General features: G+C 25.2%; 1 protein-coding gene across 1 annotated transcript; it reads right to left on the bottom strand.

Annotated features, from left to right (window-relative positions):
* Positions 1–5,344: 5,344 nt before the first annotated feature.
* On the bottom strand, positions 5,345–15,317 carry LOC107439602 (coiled). The gene is made up of 4 exons (XM_016052257.3): positions 14,996–15,317; positions 10,612–10,734; positions 8,371–8,549; positions 5,345–5,732 (listed from the first exon to the last, which is right to left on the bottom strand). The coding sequence occupies exons 1-4, from the start codon at positions 15,057–15,059 to the stop codon at positions 5,646–5,648; spliced, it is 453 nt and encodes a 150-aa protein (XP_015907743.2). The 5' UTR covers positions 15,060–15,317; the 3' UTR covers positions 5,345–5,645.
* Between the last annotated feature and the right edge of the window lie 11 nt (positions 15,318–15,328).

The raw sequence follows: 15,328 nt of genomic DNA, 5'->3' as shown, positions 1-15,328 counted from the left end.
GTTTAACACCCTATATACACTTTAAATTCTCGAAATAAAAATTAGAAAACCGAAAAAAAATTCCACGAACTCCATGTATTTCGTAAATAAAATAAGGCAATTGAAAAAAGAAAATCATTCTGGATAGTTCTAACTTATTTTTCTTGAATATTAACACCCTCTTAAAAACCTAGTTTTAAACAATAAATAATACCATAATGAAGATTACAATTTTAAAACCTAAATGAATTTAGATTTCTGCATATAAATATTTTGTAGATTAACACGTTACAAAATACGTTCTTCCTAATAATAAATATATAATAACTCAAAACTATTTTTTTCCGATTACTCCTGAGTTTCTATTTAATATATGTTTGGTATTCCAGTTAAAAACTGGTAGCAGAGATTATTCGTAGTCAGTATGACAATTGACTATAAGCGGTCAGATACGGACTATATGAAAAGCAGGTTTTAGTTGAGGTAATGTTTCTTTATAATACAAATAAAAAACGACTTTAAAAAAAAAAAGTTGTAGTTTGTTTTATACTTCCACTGCAAGCTGAGCACAAGTAATGGAGACATGCTCCAGTAACTGCAGTTTACAAGAAGTTAGTACGCAAGTAATTAATATAAAAAAAATTTAGACTTTCGAAGATACATTGCATTATTAACATGCAGTCTTAATTTTAATTTAAAATATATTATCAAAAATATTTAAAAAATCTTCCATCTTTTCCCCCTAAATAATAAAACCCTTTTAAGTTCGTTTTACTTTTATATTTCCCAATTTATCACCAGAACTACTTATTCTTATCTTATATTTTTGCACAAATTCATAAAACTAATTTAACCAAAGATATAATGACCAAGAAGATATAACTAAGATGTATTGCACCATACATATGATGACCGAGAAAATTTAGAAAAAAAAGTATTTAAAGTTTTACGTCCACTGAATATAATTTTAAATGACAAAAACTAAATAATGATAGACATCGGTTAAACAGTTTCGGAGTAATAAAATTTTAAAAAGAATAGTTTTTTTAAAAATTTTTTATTCGTCTTTTTCAGGCAATATTAATTTGAATTCCGACTTTTAAAATTACAATGCAGGTGCAAATATAAATTTAAAAAAAAAATTGCTTGTAAATTAAAAATTGCTTCACAAAAAAAGAAAGAAATTATTTACTAAGTAAAATATTTTAATCCTCACAGTTAAAAGTATTTTTGGATTATAATTAGATAATGAAAAATAAATCACAATTAAAAATAATTTTGAGTGAAAATCATCTTCAGAAAAAAATTTAATTTTTTAAATTTACTTAAAAATGTTTTGTTCCATAGACAGCTCTAGAGATATGGAGAAATATACAACAAGTAAAATTAACAGTAAGAATCTCAAATTTAATATGTTTTCCACGCTCTGGACACTTCACATAATTAGTAATAATTAGTGGCTCCTGAAACATGTCAGAGGAAAAAAAAGTTATATTTATTTATATTAAGTAAGTTATTGTGTCTAATTTTTCAACTTAAAATATCGTCTGTACCAATTAATTAATATATTTAATGTTTAGAAATTGTGCAATTAAGATTGCATCTTAGGAGGTGAAAATCTGATCATTAGATCAAAAACTATTGAGGGTGCTTTTTTGTTTTTGTTTGGTGTACTGCACAAAATACAATGATGAATTGATAAAAAAACAGGTAAATATAAAACTATAATATGTAAATATAAGACTTTCAGAGTAAGAATTGAAAACAAACATTAAGCAAACTTATAAAGCTATAACTATTTTATTTAGAAAAATATTACACAAATATTTCCACCGGATACAACTTAACACAAATATTTTAAATTTGTATAAAAATCAATTATATAAATACAAATAAAAAATAACAAACCTCACCATAAAAGGAAATAAAAATAGAAAAAACAACCAAATAATGATTTAAAAATTTAGGCAGTCAAACGTGTTTTGTAATTGATTAAAAGTATACAACATTAATATATGCTCAAATAGAATTATGATTTAGTTAGAACAATTTATTTATGCAAAATAAAATAGTAAAGTATAAATTTTATAATAGAAATGATAAAAATAAGAAAAAGCAGGTAAAGTTTTGAAAAATTGATAATATTGGAACTTCAGAAAAAATTGATTTTATAAATGCAAAACAACAATAATTAACTAATAATACAATATATTATTTTACAATCTAATGTTAGCTAAACAATAAATCTAAAATGACTGCATAAAATGTAATTTTTCTTTTTTTTTTGATTTTTAGATTTCAGATATAAAATTTTGATAAAGTACCTAATATAGATTACATACATTCCTTATAACAACTGTATACGATTATCACAGAGATTATAAGATCATCAAAAATTGAATAATTTAATAACAGCTGCTACTAAATTAAGAAACATTTGTACATTAATAAAAACCTGAAAAATTATAAATATAAAATATGGAATGTAAAGTGTGAGCTCCTCCGATCTTCACAAAAATAAAATTAGAACATAAAAGAAAGCTGTGAACTTTTTAAAGACAATGCTAATAAAAATGAGAATTTGAGTTGATGTATAAAAAATGAAAGAAAACAAATTGGTAAATTTAGAAAGCAAGTTGTGCTTAAAACAAATGCATTATAAATACAATTTTGATTAAAAAAAAATCCTAACCAAAATTAATAACAGTAACACAGCATAAAGATAATCTTTGTAGGTCATACTTTGAATAATAAAAAAGAAAGTTTTTTATTTAAATGCATATAGATAATTAGAAAAATGACAACCTTAATTGTTTCCATTTTTAAAGCAGGTTAGTATACACAAACACATGGAGAAAAAAAAGAGAATATTTTTAAAACAACTATTAGGAAAAAGTATTAAAAAAACCCACAAAAAGTAAACATAAACCTTTTCCAGAAAGTGCAAAGAGTAAACATAAATAATTTGTAAAAAGTAACTAGAATAAGAAAATATTTTAGAATTGTAAACCAAAATCCCACTTGGAAACAAAAATATATAGTTGTAATTTAAAATTACAATATTAAAAATAGACTATTTTCTATTTTATATTACATTATGTTCATACAAAAATTATGTACATTATTCAGATCTAACGTAAGTTTTTTTTTTTTGGACGGAATTAAATGTATTTGAGATTCACAAAACAGAAAAATGCAGTAAATATGAAATTAAAATATTGCATTGAAATAAATTTTAACATATTAAAAGTTTATAAATGAGTGCCACAACCTATTTTAATCATTTATATAAATAGGGGAGGGGTAAACTCAAATACATCATTTTCACACCTGCCATAAAAAATTTGTTTGAATATGATGATTTTATAATGAATAGATCTACATAAACTGAGATTAACAAAGCATGAATAAAATATTGAAAATAAACTTAAAACATCACACTAAATTTAATTTTGTCACACTTTGTATTTGTATATATGTGTATGGAATATGAAACAAAGTTTTTATGAAATAGATGTGAAAAGAGGAAAATAGTAACATTAATAATTTCTAATTTTGTAATTTAAAAAAATAGTTTTTACCCTATCTCGATATAATAATTCAAATTTATCACCGTCCTTTTTTCTGGATGGATTTGCGGGCATTGAATTGAATGAAACATTAAAACTAAGTTATCATATTAAATTTGACTTTAACAGATAAAAAATCTATACATGCATCTGAGTTACTAACTAATGTAACATTTTTCATCAGGGTCCTTCTAGTTTTTTAGGCACTATGTCAAGGTAAAATCATTATTTTGTACATAACTCTCTATACTGTCCATAACTAGACTTTGTAGAAGTACTTAAATAATACAAAAAATAAAGAGAAAATAACAATAAACTATAAGACAAAATTCAATGCCTATTAATTACACTTTTATTAAATGTGAATTCATTTTTTTTAAAATACATGCTTAATGAAAAATTATTGAATTGAAATGATTTTGTCTTATCATTCCTATCTCAAACAATTCAAAACCAGATATAGTATAATTTTATATAACCAATAGCAAAAATTATAATAAATGAAGGAAAAAAATTTCTAATAATTTTTTAAGATTGCATAATTTTATTAATATAATCTTAAAAATATAATGAATAGTGGGTTTCAATTGATATTGTATTAATATTTAAAATAAATTACAGTAAAAAATATAGTTAGAGGTTTATTTTTTATATGCTATATGATTGCAATGCATCATATTTTCATTCATTTCATTAATGAATGTCCTACGATTTCATTCATTAGACTCATGTGACATTTTCATTCCTATGACATTTGGAGTTTTAAATGATTATGAGAAATTATTTTAAGAATTATAGGTTTTGAAAACTTTAGTAAACTTTTGGGCAGTAAATCCCAAATTCCCCATTTTAGATGGAAGAGAACTCAATTTAATCAATCATTACCACTTTATCAATGATTTATTTAAATATAAAAATTTTATTGGTGAAAGAATTACATGTAAGATTCATAAAGTAAAACGTTAGAACTAAATATAAATTGTTGCATTAGATTCAACTCTGTTAGATTTTAAATTTATACACACACTAAATAGGACACATTATTTCTATACACACAACATGGAAAAATGAACACAAGTAACTTCATAAATATTGTTTGATTTTGCAATAATAAAAGAATTTCCTATTTTTCAATCTCTATAGAGTAATTATTCAAATTTAATAAATCACAGGTCTTCTGATTCTGGACGGAATTGCAGGCTATGAGACTCATGAAGCATAAAAAAATGTTAAATTACGTATAAATATTGTATTGATTAAATTTTATCTGATTTAAAATTCGCACATACATGTGAGACATAAGCTATTATAATCACAATATTAAGAAATATTTTCTTAATAAAATAACAAATTATAAACAATTGGTTTGAACACAATTTATAAAACAAGATGCTAAAAGTTTTAACACAACCAACCATTTTAAAGTACAGATATATGATCCTTGTAAAGAAATGTCAAGCAAAAAATGCTTTTGAATGATATATCTACATAATAAGCCACATTCCTAGTTGCTATGAAATATCCATGGCAAATAGGCAAGATATTTCCAAAAGGTAGAAAGCTATATTACAATATTTAATTTCAAGTTAAAAAAAATTGATTTTAAAAAAATTACCATATCAGCATATAAATAATTAAAAATAAATATATAGAAGATCTGAAAATTTATTGGTAATGCCTAAGTTATAAAGAGATCTAAAAAAGAAAATTCTAACTATTCAATACTTGTACCATAGATGAATATAATAAAATTTGGAGGGTAACATGTCATGTACATTATTCACTATACATGAGTCTGCATATTAACATATTACAAAACAGAAAATCATAATACTGAAAGTGTTGTCGTAAAACTAGAAATAACACAAAAATTTTAAAAGTACGAAGAAGAAAAAACTTTGAGAAGATGCAGCGAAATGTTTTACAAAACATTCATGATGTTTAACATTTACACATCCAATCATATTAATAGAAAATATATATCTATAAATGATCATTTGAGTTAATGTCTCAAAAATAAAGTGTGATGAACTGTACATTTTAAAAATATGTGTAGTAGTACATTTAAAAAAAAAAAAAAAATTACAATTGCTTGACTCAAAAGACTTTTTTGAGGAGAAATAACCATAAAACTGGTATCAAAATGTAGAATAATCCAAAGGGCTTAATGCTCACACCAGAAAGCTATAAGAAAAAGAATAAATTTAAGTTAAAATAAAATTCAGAAAAAAACTTATCCACATGAAAAATTTCATAATCTATACCCAAAGACCATAGTAAAACTTTCAAATACATTAGTAAATGACTCTAACTATCTCAGGGGTCAGTCCAGACATTTTGTAAAAGGTCCGTTATTGTAAAGTTGTGAAAAAATTACTCGTAATTTGTGAATATAAAACAAACATTAAGTCACATTCTTTCAACCAGGATCCTGCTTTTATGAATTTGGGCAAATAGGGTCCTTATTGCAAAAAACTTTTTCAAGGAGTTTTTAAATTGTAAATAGATACAAAATTACGTTAAACACTGTCAAACTATAATTAAAAAATAAATCAATTTTCAAAAATAAACAGCAATTGCTGCTTCTAAATTAGAGATGTAACATACAAATATTTGATATTTAGCCTATATTGCTGAACGCAGAATATTCATTTCGAACGAATATAGGAAGAAGCGTCTGCCGAAGACAAAACTTAATTCGTTTACATTCATCTTTATTCCCCCCCATAATCGAATAAACCCTTCTCAAAGGGTTTATTCAATTAACAAAACAATAACGAAGATGAACAAATTTGTGAAGGGTCCGTTTTTAAGTCAAAATATTTTGTGAAGGGTCCGTTAACGGATCCAAATTTCTTCTAAACAGACCCCTGTATCTATATTAAATATATTAACTGCGGAATTGGAAAGGTAAGTATTTGAACTTTGAACAAATGAATAAAATCCATTATCTTCAACATTAAATGGAACCTTAATTATAAAATAGGTACAGAAAATATAATAACAGCTGCAACACAGATTCAATGTTATTTATCATTCAGCTCACTTAATGCTATCCAGCCAGTAATTCTTAAAAAGTACATTTTAAAAAGAAACTTGTAATATATTTGTATTTACCTAGAAAATTTACATCTTACTTTACAAACTTATCAATAGGGTAAAGTCTTTAAAAAAAGGTAACATATAATTCAACAATACTGTATAGTTTTGCACATAATAAGCAGGGATGAGAGTAGTTGGAAAGTAAGTAAAAAAGAGGAAATTCAAGAATGAATATATATATACAGTACAGAACCCGTTATCCGGAAATCAGAAAACCGGAAGACCAAAAAACCGGAACGAAATTCGATAAATTTTCCTGCCATTTTTAAAAAAAAAATTTTTTTTCCTCATAAGATTTTAGGATTTTTCTTTCTATTTTGAAAGATGTTTACCTTACCATCATTTTGGAAATAATCATTAGTGTATTACTCCATCGTTTTTTCTTCTTTTTAAGATTATTTCCAAAAAAAAATTTTTTTTAGTTGGGTTTAACAATAAAAAAACGGCTTTTTGTAGCGATTCAGAAAACCGGAAAAATCAGTTATCCGGAATAGTGATGGTCCCGATCGTTCCGGATAATCGGTTCCCTACTNACCATGTGATTATAAGTCCTGAAATGAGGCTTTTAAATAACGTGAATATGAAACTCTATATCGAATTTAAAAAATGCGAAAATACAAATCATGATGCGTAATTTTTAGATCACGTAAATATGAATCACGATGCGTAATTTTTAAATAGCACGAATACGAATCCCACTGTCTAATTTTTAAAGCACGCATTAATAGGAAAATTGATGTTTGATATTACAACCGCAAAAACGAATCATGACATTGTATTTTAAGCTAGCGTGAATATGAATCGCTACATAGGGTTTTAAAAGTGCGTAATTACAAATTGCGATATTGGATTTTTAAATCTTGTAAATAAGAATAGCAATGTATGACATTTAAATAGCCTGATTAAGAATCGCAACGTTCAACTTTTAAATCAGGTAAATACGAAAACCAATGTTTGAGGGAGGAATGAGGACTTCAATACTTTCGCTTCGCAGAAAATGTAATTCCTCATAAAATATTTTAACTTGTGCAAAAAAAAATTTCAGCGGAAATTAGCGGGAAAAATGGAAAAAAAAGCGGGAATCCGAGGAAGAATCACATCCCTGAATAAGGGACTTAGTTAAAATATATGATACATAAAAATACAATAAATCTCAAATAGATTCAAAACATAAACTCTTTTAATTTTATGAGCTTAGAAATAAAAATTAAATTTAAAGTGCATTAAAAAATAAAATACATTTTCAAATAACAAACCAGTTACAACTAATGTAAGGAATTTAATATTTTTTCTATGTGTTTAGTTATTAAAAATTAATATGTATACACAATATAAATAAAATCATTAAAATGAATAATCTTAAAAAAACTAAAATTTAAAGAATTACATTTCAAAGATACTTTAAAAAAACAAAAAAAAATTTTGGGGATATTGTTTTTCTAAAATTATTTTTAACTAAGATGATCCACAAATTAAGCAATCTAACTAAATGAGAAACTGTAACTGGTAGACACCAGTTGAAATTGCTGTCTCAATTTTTTCAGGAATAACCTACAATTTTAAAGTTTTTTTTTTTTTAATTTTCATATATTTAGTAGCAATCTCTAATAAAATTCAGGAGATTATCTATAAATATAGAATTTTAATTAATCTTAAAGAAGTCAAGCATCTCAAAATAACATGATGGGTGACAAAATAACGATTATAATGGATTACTTACAGTGACAAAATAGTTACAACGATCACCATGGCAGCATTCCACACATTCCCAATCATTGTACCAAATCCTATCACAACGAGTGCTAACAGCATGAATAGATGATCGGCACTCATATTCAGTGGCACACCTTTTTGAGATATAAAACTGTTTTCTACCAGTTGAATCCCAATATGGAGTGCCTATGCAATATGAGTTAAAATATTATTGATTTAGGAATAGACAGATCAAAATATTAATCAGTTAGTAAAAATTATAACAAAATGATTGAGAATTTAACACAATATTCATATGAATATTTTATGACAATATAACTAGTTTCAAAATGTAATTTTTTAAGAAGTGTCAGCAAAAAATTGCTTCATAAGTAAAGAAAGAGTAAAGAAGAGTTTTAAAGAGTAAAGAAAAGTCCGAATCTTTTTTCAATTTATCTACATTGCTCAGATAAATTAAGAAAGTTGAAATTAATGTGCTGTCAAAATCTTAGTATATGGGGCAAGACTATTTTTAGTTAGTGGCGATTTGTTTTAAATAGCACTCAGGAAAGTAGACCTCCCTGCTTTATGGAAGAAGTATTTTGTTGAGTGTGTAAAAAGATTTATTATATCCCTGGAATAAATTTTTTAAAAATGCATTTATTATTACTGAAAATGATGATAAGAGATCAGCGAAATTTTAATGTATTTTGGTGGGAAGACATGATATACATTTTAAAAGAACTTCAATGTGTTTATATTTTATGAGCTTATTATTAATTTTTTTACTATGACATGCATATTTACCCTCGTTAAATGCTAGTGTTGTGACAGAATGGTAACAAAACTGTTGCCCGGAGATTAACATTTGATATAGCTGACGTTTTTTATTTATTTATAAAATGCATGTTTTGTACTAAAAAATGTCTGTAATACAAGCAAATTTTAAATACAAAAGGGTTGCAATAATTGATTCGTTTTTGGCATGGGACGAAAGGGGAAAGTATTGGCTAGAAAAAAAATCACCAAACATCGGGAACAGACACATAACAAATCATTTAAAAAACGTTATTAAAGAAACGGCAAACCAATATTCATTCAATAAATTTAAGATTGATGATAAAAATATGATTTGAAAAGAATAAAAACAATAATTGCATTTATTACAGCAAATTATCTAACAAAATAATAGTACCAAATAGTTTGAGCAAATATATAAAATTAAATTTTTAATGGAATTCCAAATAACAAAAAGTAATATTTAAAATGAAATCAGAGATGATCTCCCTAAAAAAAAAATTTAAAAAAGAACAGGGTACTTTAGCAAAAACAAGAGCGCCTTCCATTTTGAAGGGCACTAATCTCCCTAAAAATATTAATTATATCTAGCTAGATCATTGCCCATCAAAACTGAATTAAGAATATTCAAATAATATGAGAAATAATATTTTATATTGACTTTTAAATTACGAAATGGAATATTAATAAAAATGCAAACTTTGTTTTAAGCATAACTGAGTTGAGGGAGAATAAATATTTTGTGTAAAAAATATTTTTTGTAAACAATTTTCAGTAAAAATTGATTTCCAACAATAATTTAACAATTAGCTTTAAAATATAATAAAATAAATGAACATTGAATGATAATGTGTCATATTTGATACATTGAAAAAGAATTTTACTATATATTGAAACTTAATTAAAAATTCTAACAAGAAAAAAATAAAGCTGACTATGATAAATTTTATATATAACTTTTTTAATAAAATAAATTTTAATATTTTTTCAGGAGAGTGGCACTAGCACAAAAATATAGGCTCGAAATTAACGGTGGTCGGTTGATTTAGGATCACCAAAATTTCATCTGAACCACCAAAAAGTAATTATCAATGTCTATCAGGCAAGCAATCGATGTAAAGGAATTTTATGCTGTTTAATGATTTGAATTTAGGCAAGAATAACATATTCCCTCATAATTGAATACATTACCTTTTCACTGTACTGTAATTTTTAAATTCGTGTCATTAACTTAAAAAGAAAATAATAATAACTATTTGGGATATGTAAATGGACCAGTAAAAATATGTAGGAGTCTTGCAATATTTTCTTCAGACAAGTGACTAAATTTTCTCAATCTCTACTCCTACTACAGTGTATAAGTCAACAATAAAGAACCTTTTCATGCGTAGAAAAAAAAAACGCTTTTACAGCCATGGTAATATCAACAGTAAACTTTCAAGTATTGTAAAGTTATAAAATCTTAACTTACTTCCCCATCTTATTTCTGAAAGGCACCGATCTTCAGCTATATCACAAGTTTTAATAGTTTTAACACACTTGTCATAATTGCTATCTTGACTGTCACAAACATAACATTCAAGGCCAAAAATAGCTGTTAATTAAATAAAATTAATAAATAACATGTAAAACACTATAACTCAATAAAAATATGTTATATTTATATTTCATGAGTATAATAAAAATAACTATGACTTATAAGTTGAAAAGCTTAAAATATCATTTTAATGAATAATATCATTTTAACTGGTTACATAGAAAACAGGGTTGGGTTTTTGACGTCAAAAAGTGGTTTTTGACATGACAAGGGTATAATACTGGTTTAAACCGTCAAAAATCTGTCGAAAACGTCAAAAACTGAAGTTTGCCAAGAAAATATATAAACTTCAAAACTACCAACAGTTGCCATCAATTTAATNTGACTTATAAGTTGAAAAGCTTAAAATATCATTTTAATGAATAATAACATTTTAACTGGTTACATAGAAAACTGTGATTTTCAACATAAAGTCATATTTTAAAAATCAAGAACATTTTTTTCCTGTTTCACTTTTGCTTTTTTTGTTAACTTTTCGTTTTATTAGCATTTTTATTACAACACAGTAGTTTTTTAAAGAGTGTTTCTTATCAAAGTTATTCTTTTATGCTCAGTTTTTTCTAAAATAAAGCAATGTGAAAAAGTTAAAATGAGATTTTTAGCATTGAGTTTTTCGTTTAAAAATTAAGAAGAAATTCTGATTTGGTTTCTATCTAGCTTTTTCTTTCTCAGAAAAATTCTGCTTTTATCTACATTTTTGTTATGACATACAATTTACAAGACGGTTTCTATTAGACTTTATTTTTCAATTTATATTGATAATACGGTAATTAGAAAACTGAGACATTCAGCTTTAAAATTTTCATACCCAAAATTAAGATCGATTTTTAGTTTTTATGTTTCATTTTTGAAAGCATTCTTTTAACATTTTATGGAAGGTTTTTTTTTCTTTCTGAAAAATATTATTTTAGCATTAAGAATGAAGAGAATTTTTTTTCAATTTTACAACTTCAGTCAGTGCTAGTCAGTTTTTTATTAATTTTAAATACTTCTAATGAATAACTATTATAGCAGAGTTCTTCCTAAGAATGAAAAAAAAAAAAAAAAAGGCAGGAACCCTACCTCTCAGAAAAGGGCATGTGCAACAATTGATTATGTGTTTGATCCTCAACAATATTTAAATTACCCTCTTATACTATTTTATGTGTATATTTCAAAAAATAATTCTCACTCATGATCAGAATANTATTTAACAGAAAGCACTTAAATTTGTATTGTCTTATGTTAACTATGAATTTAAAAAAATTGAAGATTTAAAATTCAGAATTACTGATTTTTCTGAAAAACTAACAACCAATCACAAAAGTCAAACGAAACAGAAGAACATTACAGTCACTGATCCATGAAATATATAAACAAATTATTATGGAAATTTTTTAATTACCCTAATTAAACACATAATTTTAAAAATTAGAACATGCATCACATTACATAATCAAAATGAAAATGATGGAAGTAGAAATTTAATTCAAAATTCAATAGTCTAGTTCATTTGCTCCTCGCAGCATACGGTAGCACACAACTAGTTCTGAACATTTTTCCACCACCAAACAAAGTATGTTGAAAGCGGTTCACTAATCCCCCTCCCCCCAGTTTACTTTAGAAGAGCTAAAAATAGACAAAAATTCCCTGATTGTGAATGTTGCATGTGCCCAACCTGTTTAAGAGATTTTTCTTTAAAAGATGTCTAATGTACAAAACTGCTAATGTTCATCTTTAAAAATGTCAAATTTTTAGTATAATCTATATTATAGACTAAATTTGGTTTTAAATAAATTTCTTAATAATATCACTGCAGATTTTCAATAACACATGAAAATGAATACATAATATTACAAAAGATGTGAGCTTTCAAAAGTACAAGATTTTGGTTACTATTCAAAATATAAGTGTTTCTTCAAAATTTTAAATTTATTTTTTCTAGAACATATTTAGAAACACTATCCTTTATAAAAAATATATAAATTTTATGTATTAATTAAATTTCACATATGAATATAGGTTTTTGACATTTTCGACATTTTTGACAGTGAGGTTTTTGACGTGACGGTTTAAACCATGGTTTAAACCGTCAAAAACTGTCACATGTCAAAAACCTGCCAACCCTGATAGAAAACTGTGATTTTCAACATAAAGTCATATTTTAAGAATCAAGAACGTTTTTTTCCTGTTTCCCTTTTGCTTTTTTTTGTTAACTTTTCGTTTTATTAGCATTTTTATTACAACACAGTAGCTTTTTAAAGAGTGTTTCTTATCAAAGTTATTCTCTTATGCTCAGTTTTTTCTAAAATAAAGCAATGTGAAAAAGTTAAAATGAGATTTTTAGCATTGAGTTTTTCGTTTAAAAATTAAGAAGAAATTCTGATTTGGTTTCTATCTAGCTTTTTCTTTCTCAGAAAAATTCTGCTTTTATCTACATTTTTGTTATGGCATACAATTTACAAGACAGTTTCTATTAGACTTTATTTTTCAATTTTTATTGATAATACGGTAATTAGAAAACTGAGACATTCAGCTTTAATATTTTCGTTCCAAAATTAAGATCGATTTTTAGTTTTTATGTTTCATTTTTGAAAGCATTCTTTCAACATTTTATGGAAGGTTTTTTTTTCCTGAAAAATATTATTTTAGCATTAAGAATTAAGAGAATAGTTTTTCAATTTTACAACTTCAGTCACTTTTAGTCAGTTTTTTATTAATTTTAAATATTTCTAATTAATAACTATTATAGCAGAGTTCACCCTAGGAATAAAAAAGATAAAAAAAGGCAGGAACCCTACCTCTCAGAAAAGGGCATATGTAGCAATTGATTATATGTTTGATCCTCAACAATTTTTAAATTACCCTCTTATACCATTTTTATGTGTATATTTCATTCATGATCAAAAAAAAAAAAATTTTAGTTTATAAAAATAATTAAAAACATACTAAATTTCTGTGCATAAATTTTTTTGAAAAAAATTATGAATTGAGTTTACATGATTAAGTTTGAAAACTTTTTTCCATAATTTAAATTGAAAATTATGAGAAAAGGAACATTTTAAGGTATTTTTTTTAAAAGGTGCTTATTTAAGAAATAATTTTAAAATCATAAAAAAATTTAACGAATTGAGAATAATTCTAACAAAGTAAATATTTGTAAGAGTAATAAGGACTAAACCTATGAACAAATAAACAGAATAAAAGAAACAGTTATTTTAAGGGTTGACGTTTTATTTGTACAAAAAAGGGCGCATTTATGGAGATCAAAGGGCGGACAGGACGGTCCGCCCTAAAACGCTTAGGGAAAACACTGATTATAGTTTTTTTCCCCTTTATCAATAATATAGTTTTGATTATTTTTCGATAATGACAAAAATTATTTATAAATAAAAAATAATAGTTGCTAGCTTTTTTTAAAAAAAATAATTTTGCTATTCAGCTACCAAATATTCGGTATTCGGCCAAATCACTATTCATTACAGCCCCACTTCTAAATTTAAAATCTTACTAAAAAATTTAATTAATGTATAAAATAATATTGACTTTTGTTGAAATTTTAAAAAATAATAGTAAAAGATACACATATATAATACTTCTCACTGATGCTTTAAGCAATATAGCTAAATTATAAAATAATTTTTGTTTTCAAATTACTATGTCTTTAACCTCATGACAATCTAGGAAACAAAAATAACAACATTGTTTGATTGCTTCATTTCTATCAATCCTTCCATACACATAAGCTAAGAAAAAAGCAACTGAAAGTTCGAATTTTCATACTTTTCTTTATTTATCGTTAAAACTGGAGGCAATAAATCAAATACTTCATAGCAAAAATTGTGTAATTTTCTTTTTGAAAATTAATAATATGTAAAATAAGAAGGTATTTAGCAAAATATTAGGCTGGGAAATAATTATGCTCTGAGAATCTTTTTGCGTCATTCTTATTTAACAAATACAGAAATTTTCAACATTCAACTGTTATCCTGATCTAATACACAAATACAAATAACAATTCAATGAACTACGAAACTGGCTGTACGTTTATTCTCAAGGATTCTTAAATTTTATTTATTTTTTTGGAAACGAGACCCACATCTTTTCTTGACACAAACAATATGCTTATTATAACTCTGAGCATGAATAATGTAAATCAGCAGCCCATTGCCTTAATTTTTATAAAATTGATAGAATTCGGAAAAATTCAACTGGGCGGGGCTGTTTAACTGGAAAGTTAAACTAAATTTTACACTTCAGACAAATATAAATCACTTACTCGATGGCAAGATGCAAAAGATTGCTAGTAATGACCACATAGTTTCTAAATTAAGATAAATCATTTAGGAATATTAATTTAAAACAGTTTGATTAATAAATCATGATTTCACATAGGTGATCATGTATCACACCACTACTCTTTTTTTAGTAATGTTGCATCACTACAGTTAGTTCTGACAACTGATAATGGTCTCAAATAATTTAAACTGCAGAAGTTCTGATCAGAAGCCTTAAACACTATTCAATTAAAAGTATTTTTCAAATTTTACTGTCTTGGTCTTTCGTTTCAAGAGCAAGTAAGTAAATAAACACATTGAAGCGGTTACAGTGA

The sequence above is a fragment of the Parasteatoda tepidariorum genome, chromosome 3 (assembly GCF_043381705.1).
Source record: "Parasteatoda tepidariorum isolate YZ-2023 chromosome 3, CAS_Ptep_4.0, whole genome shotgun sequence".
In the NCBI taxonomy this organism is placed as follows: domain Eukaryota; kingdom Metazoa; phylum Arthropoda; class Arachnida; order Araneae; family Theridiidae; genus Parasteatoda; species Parasteatoda tepidariorum.
Note: the sequence above shows the minus strand (reverse complement) of the source record. Positions and strands in the feature narration are given on the sequence as shown.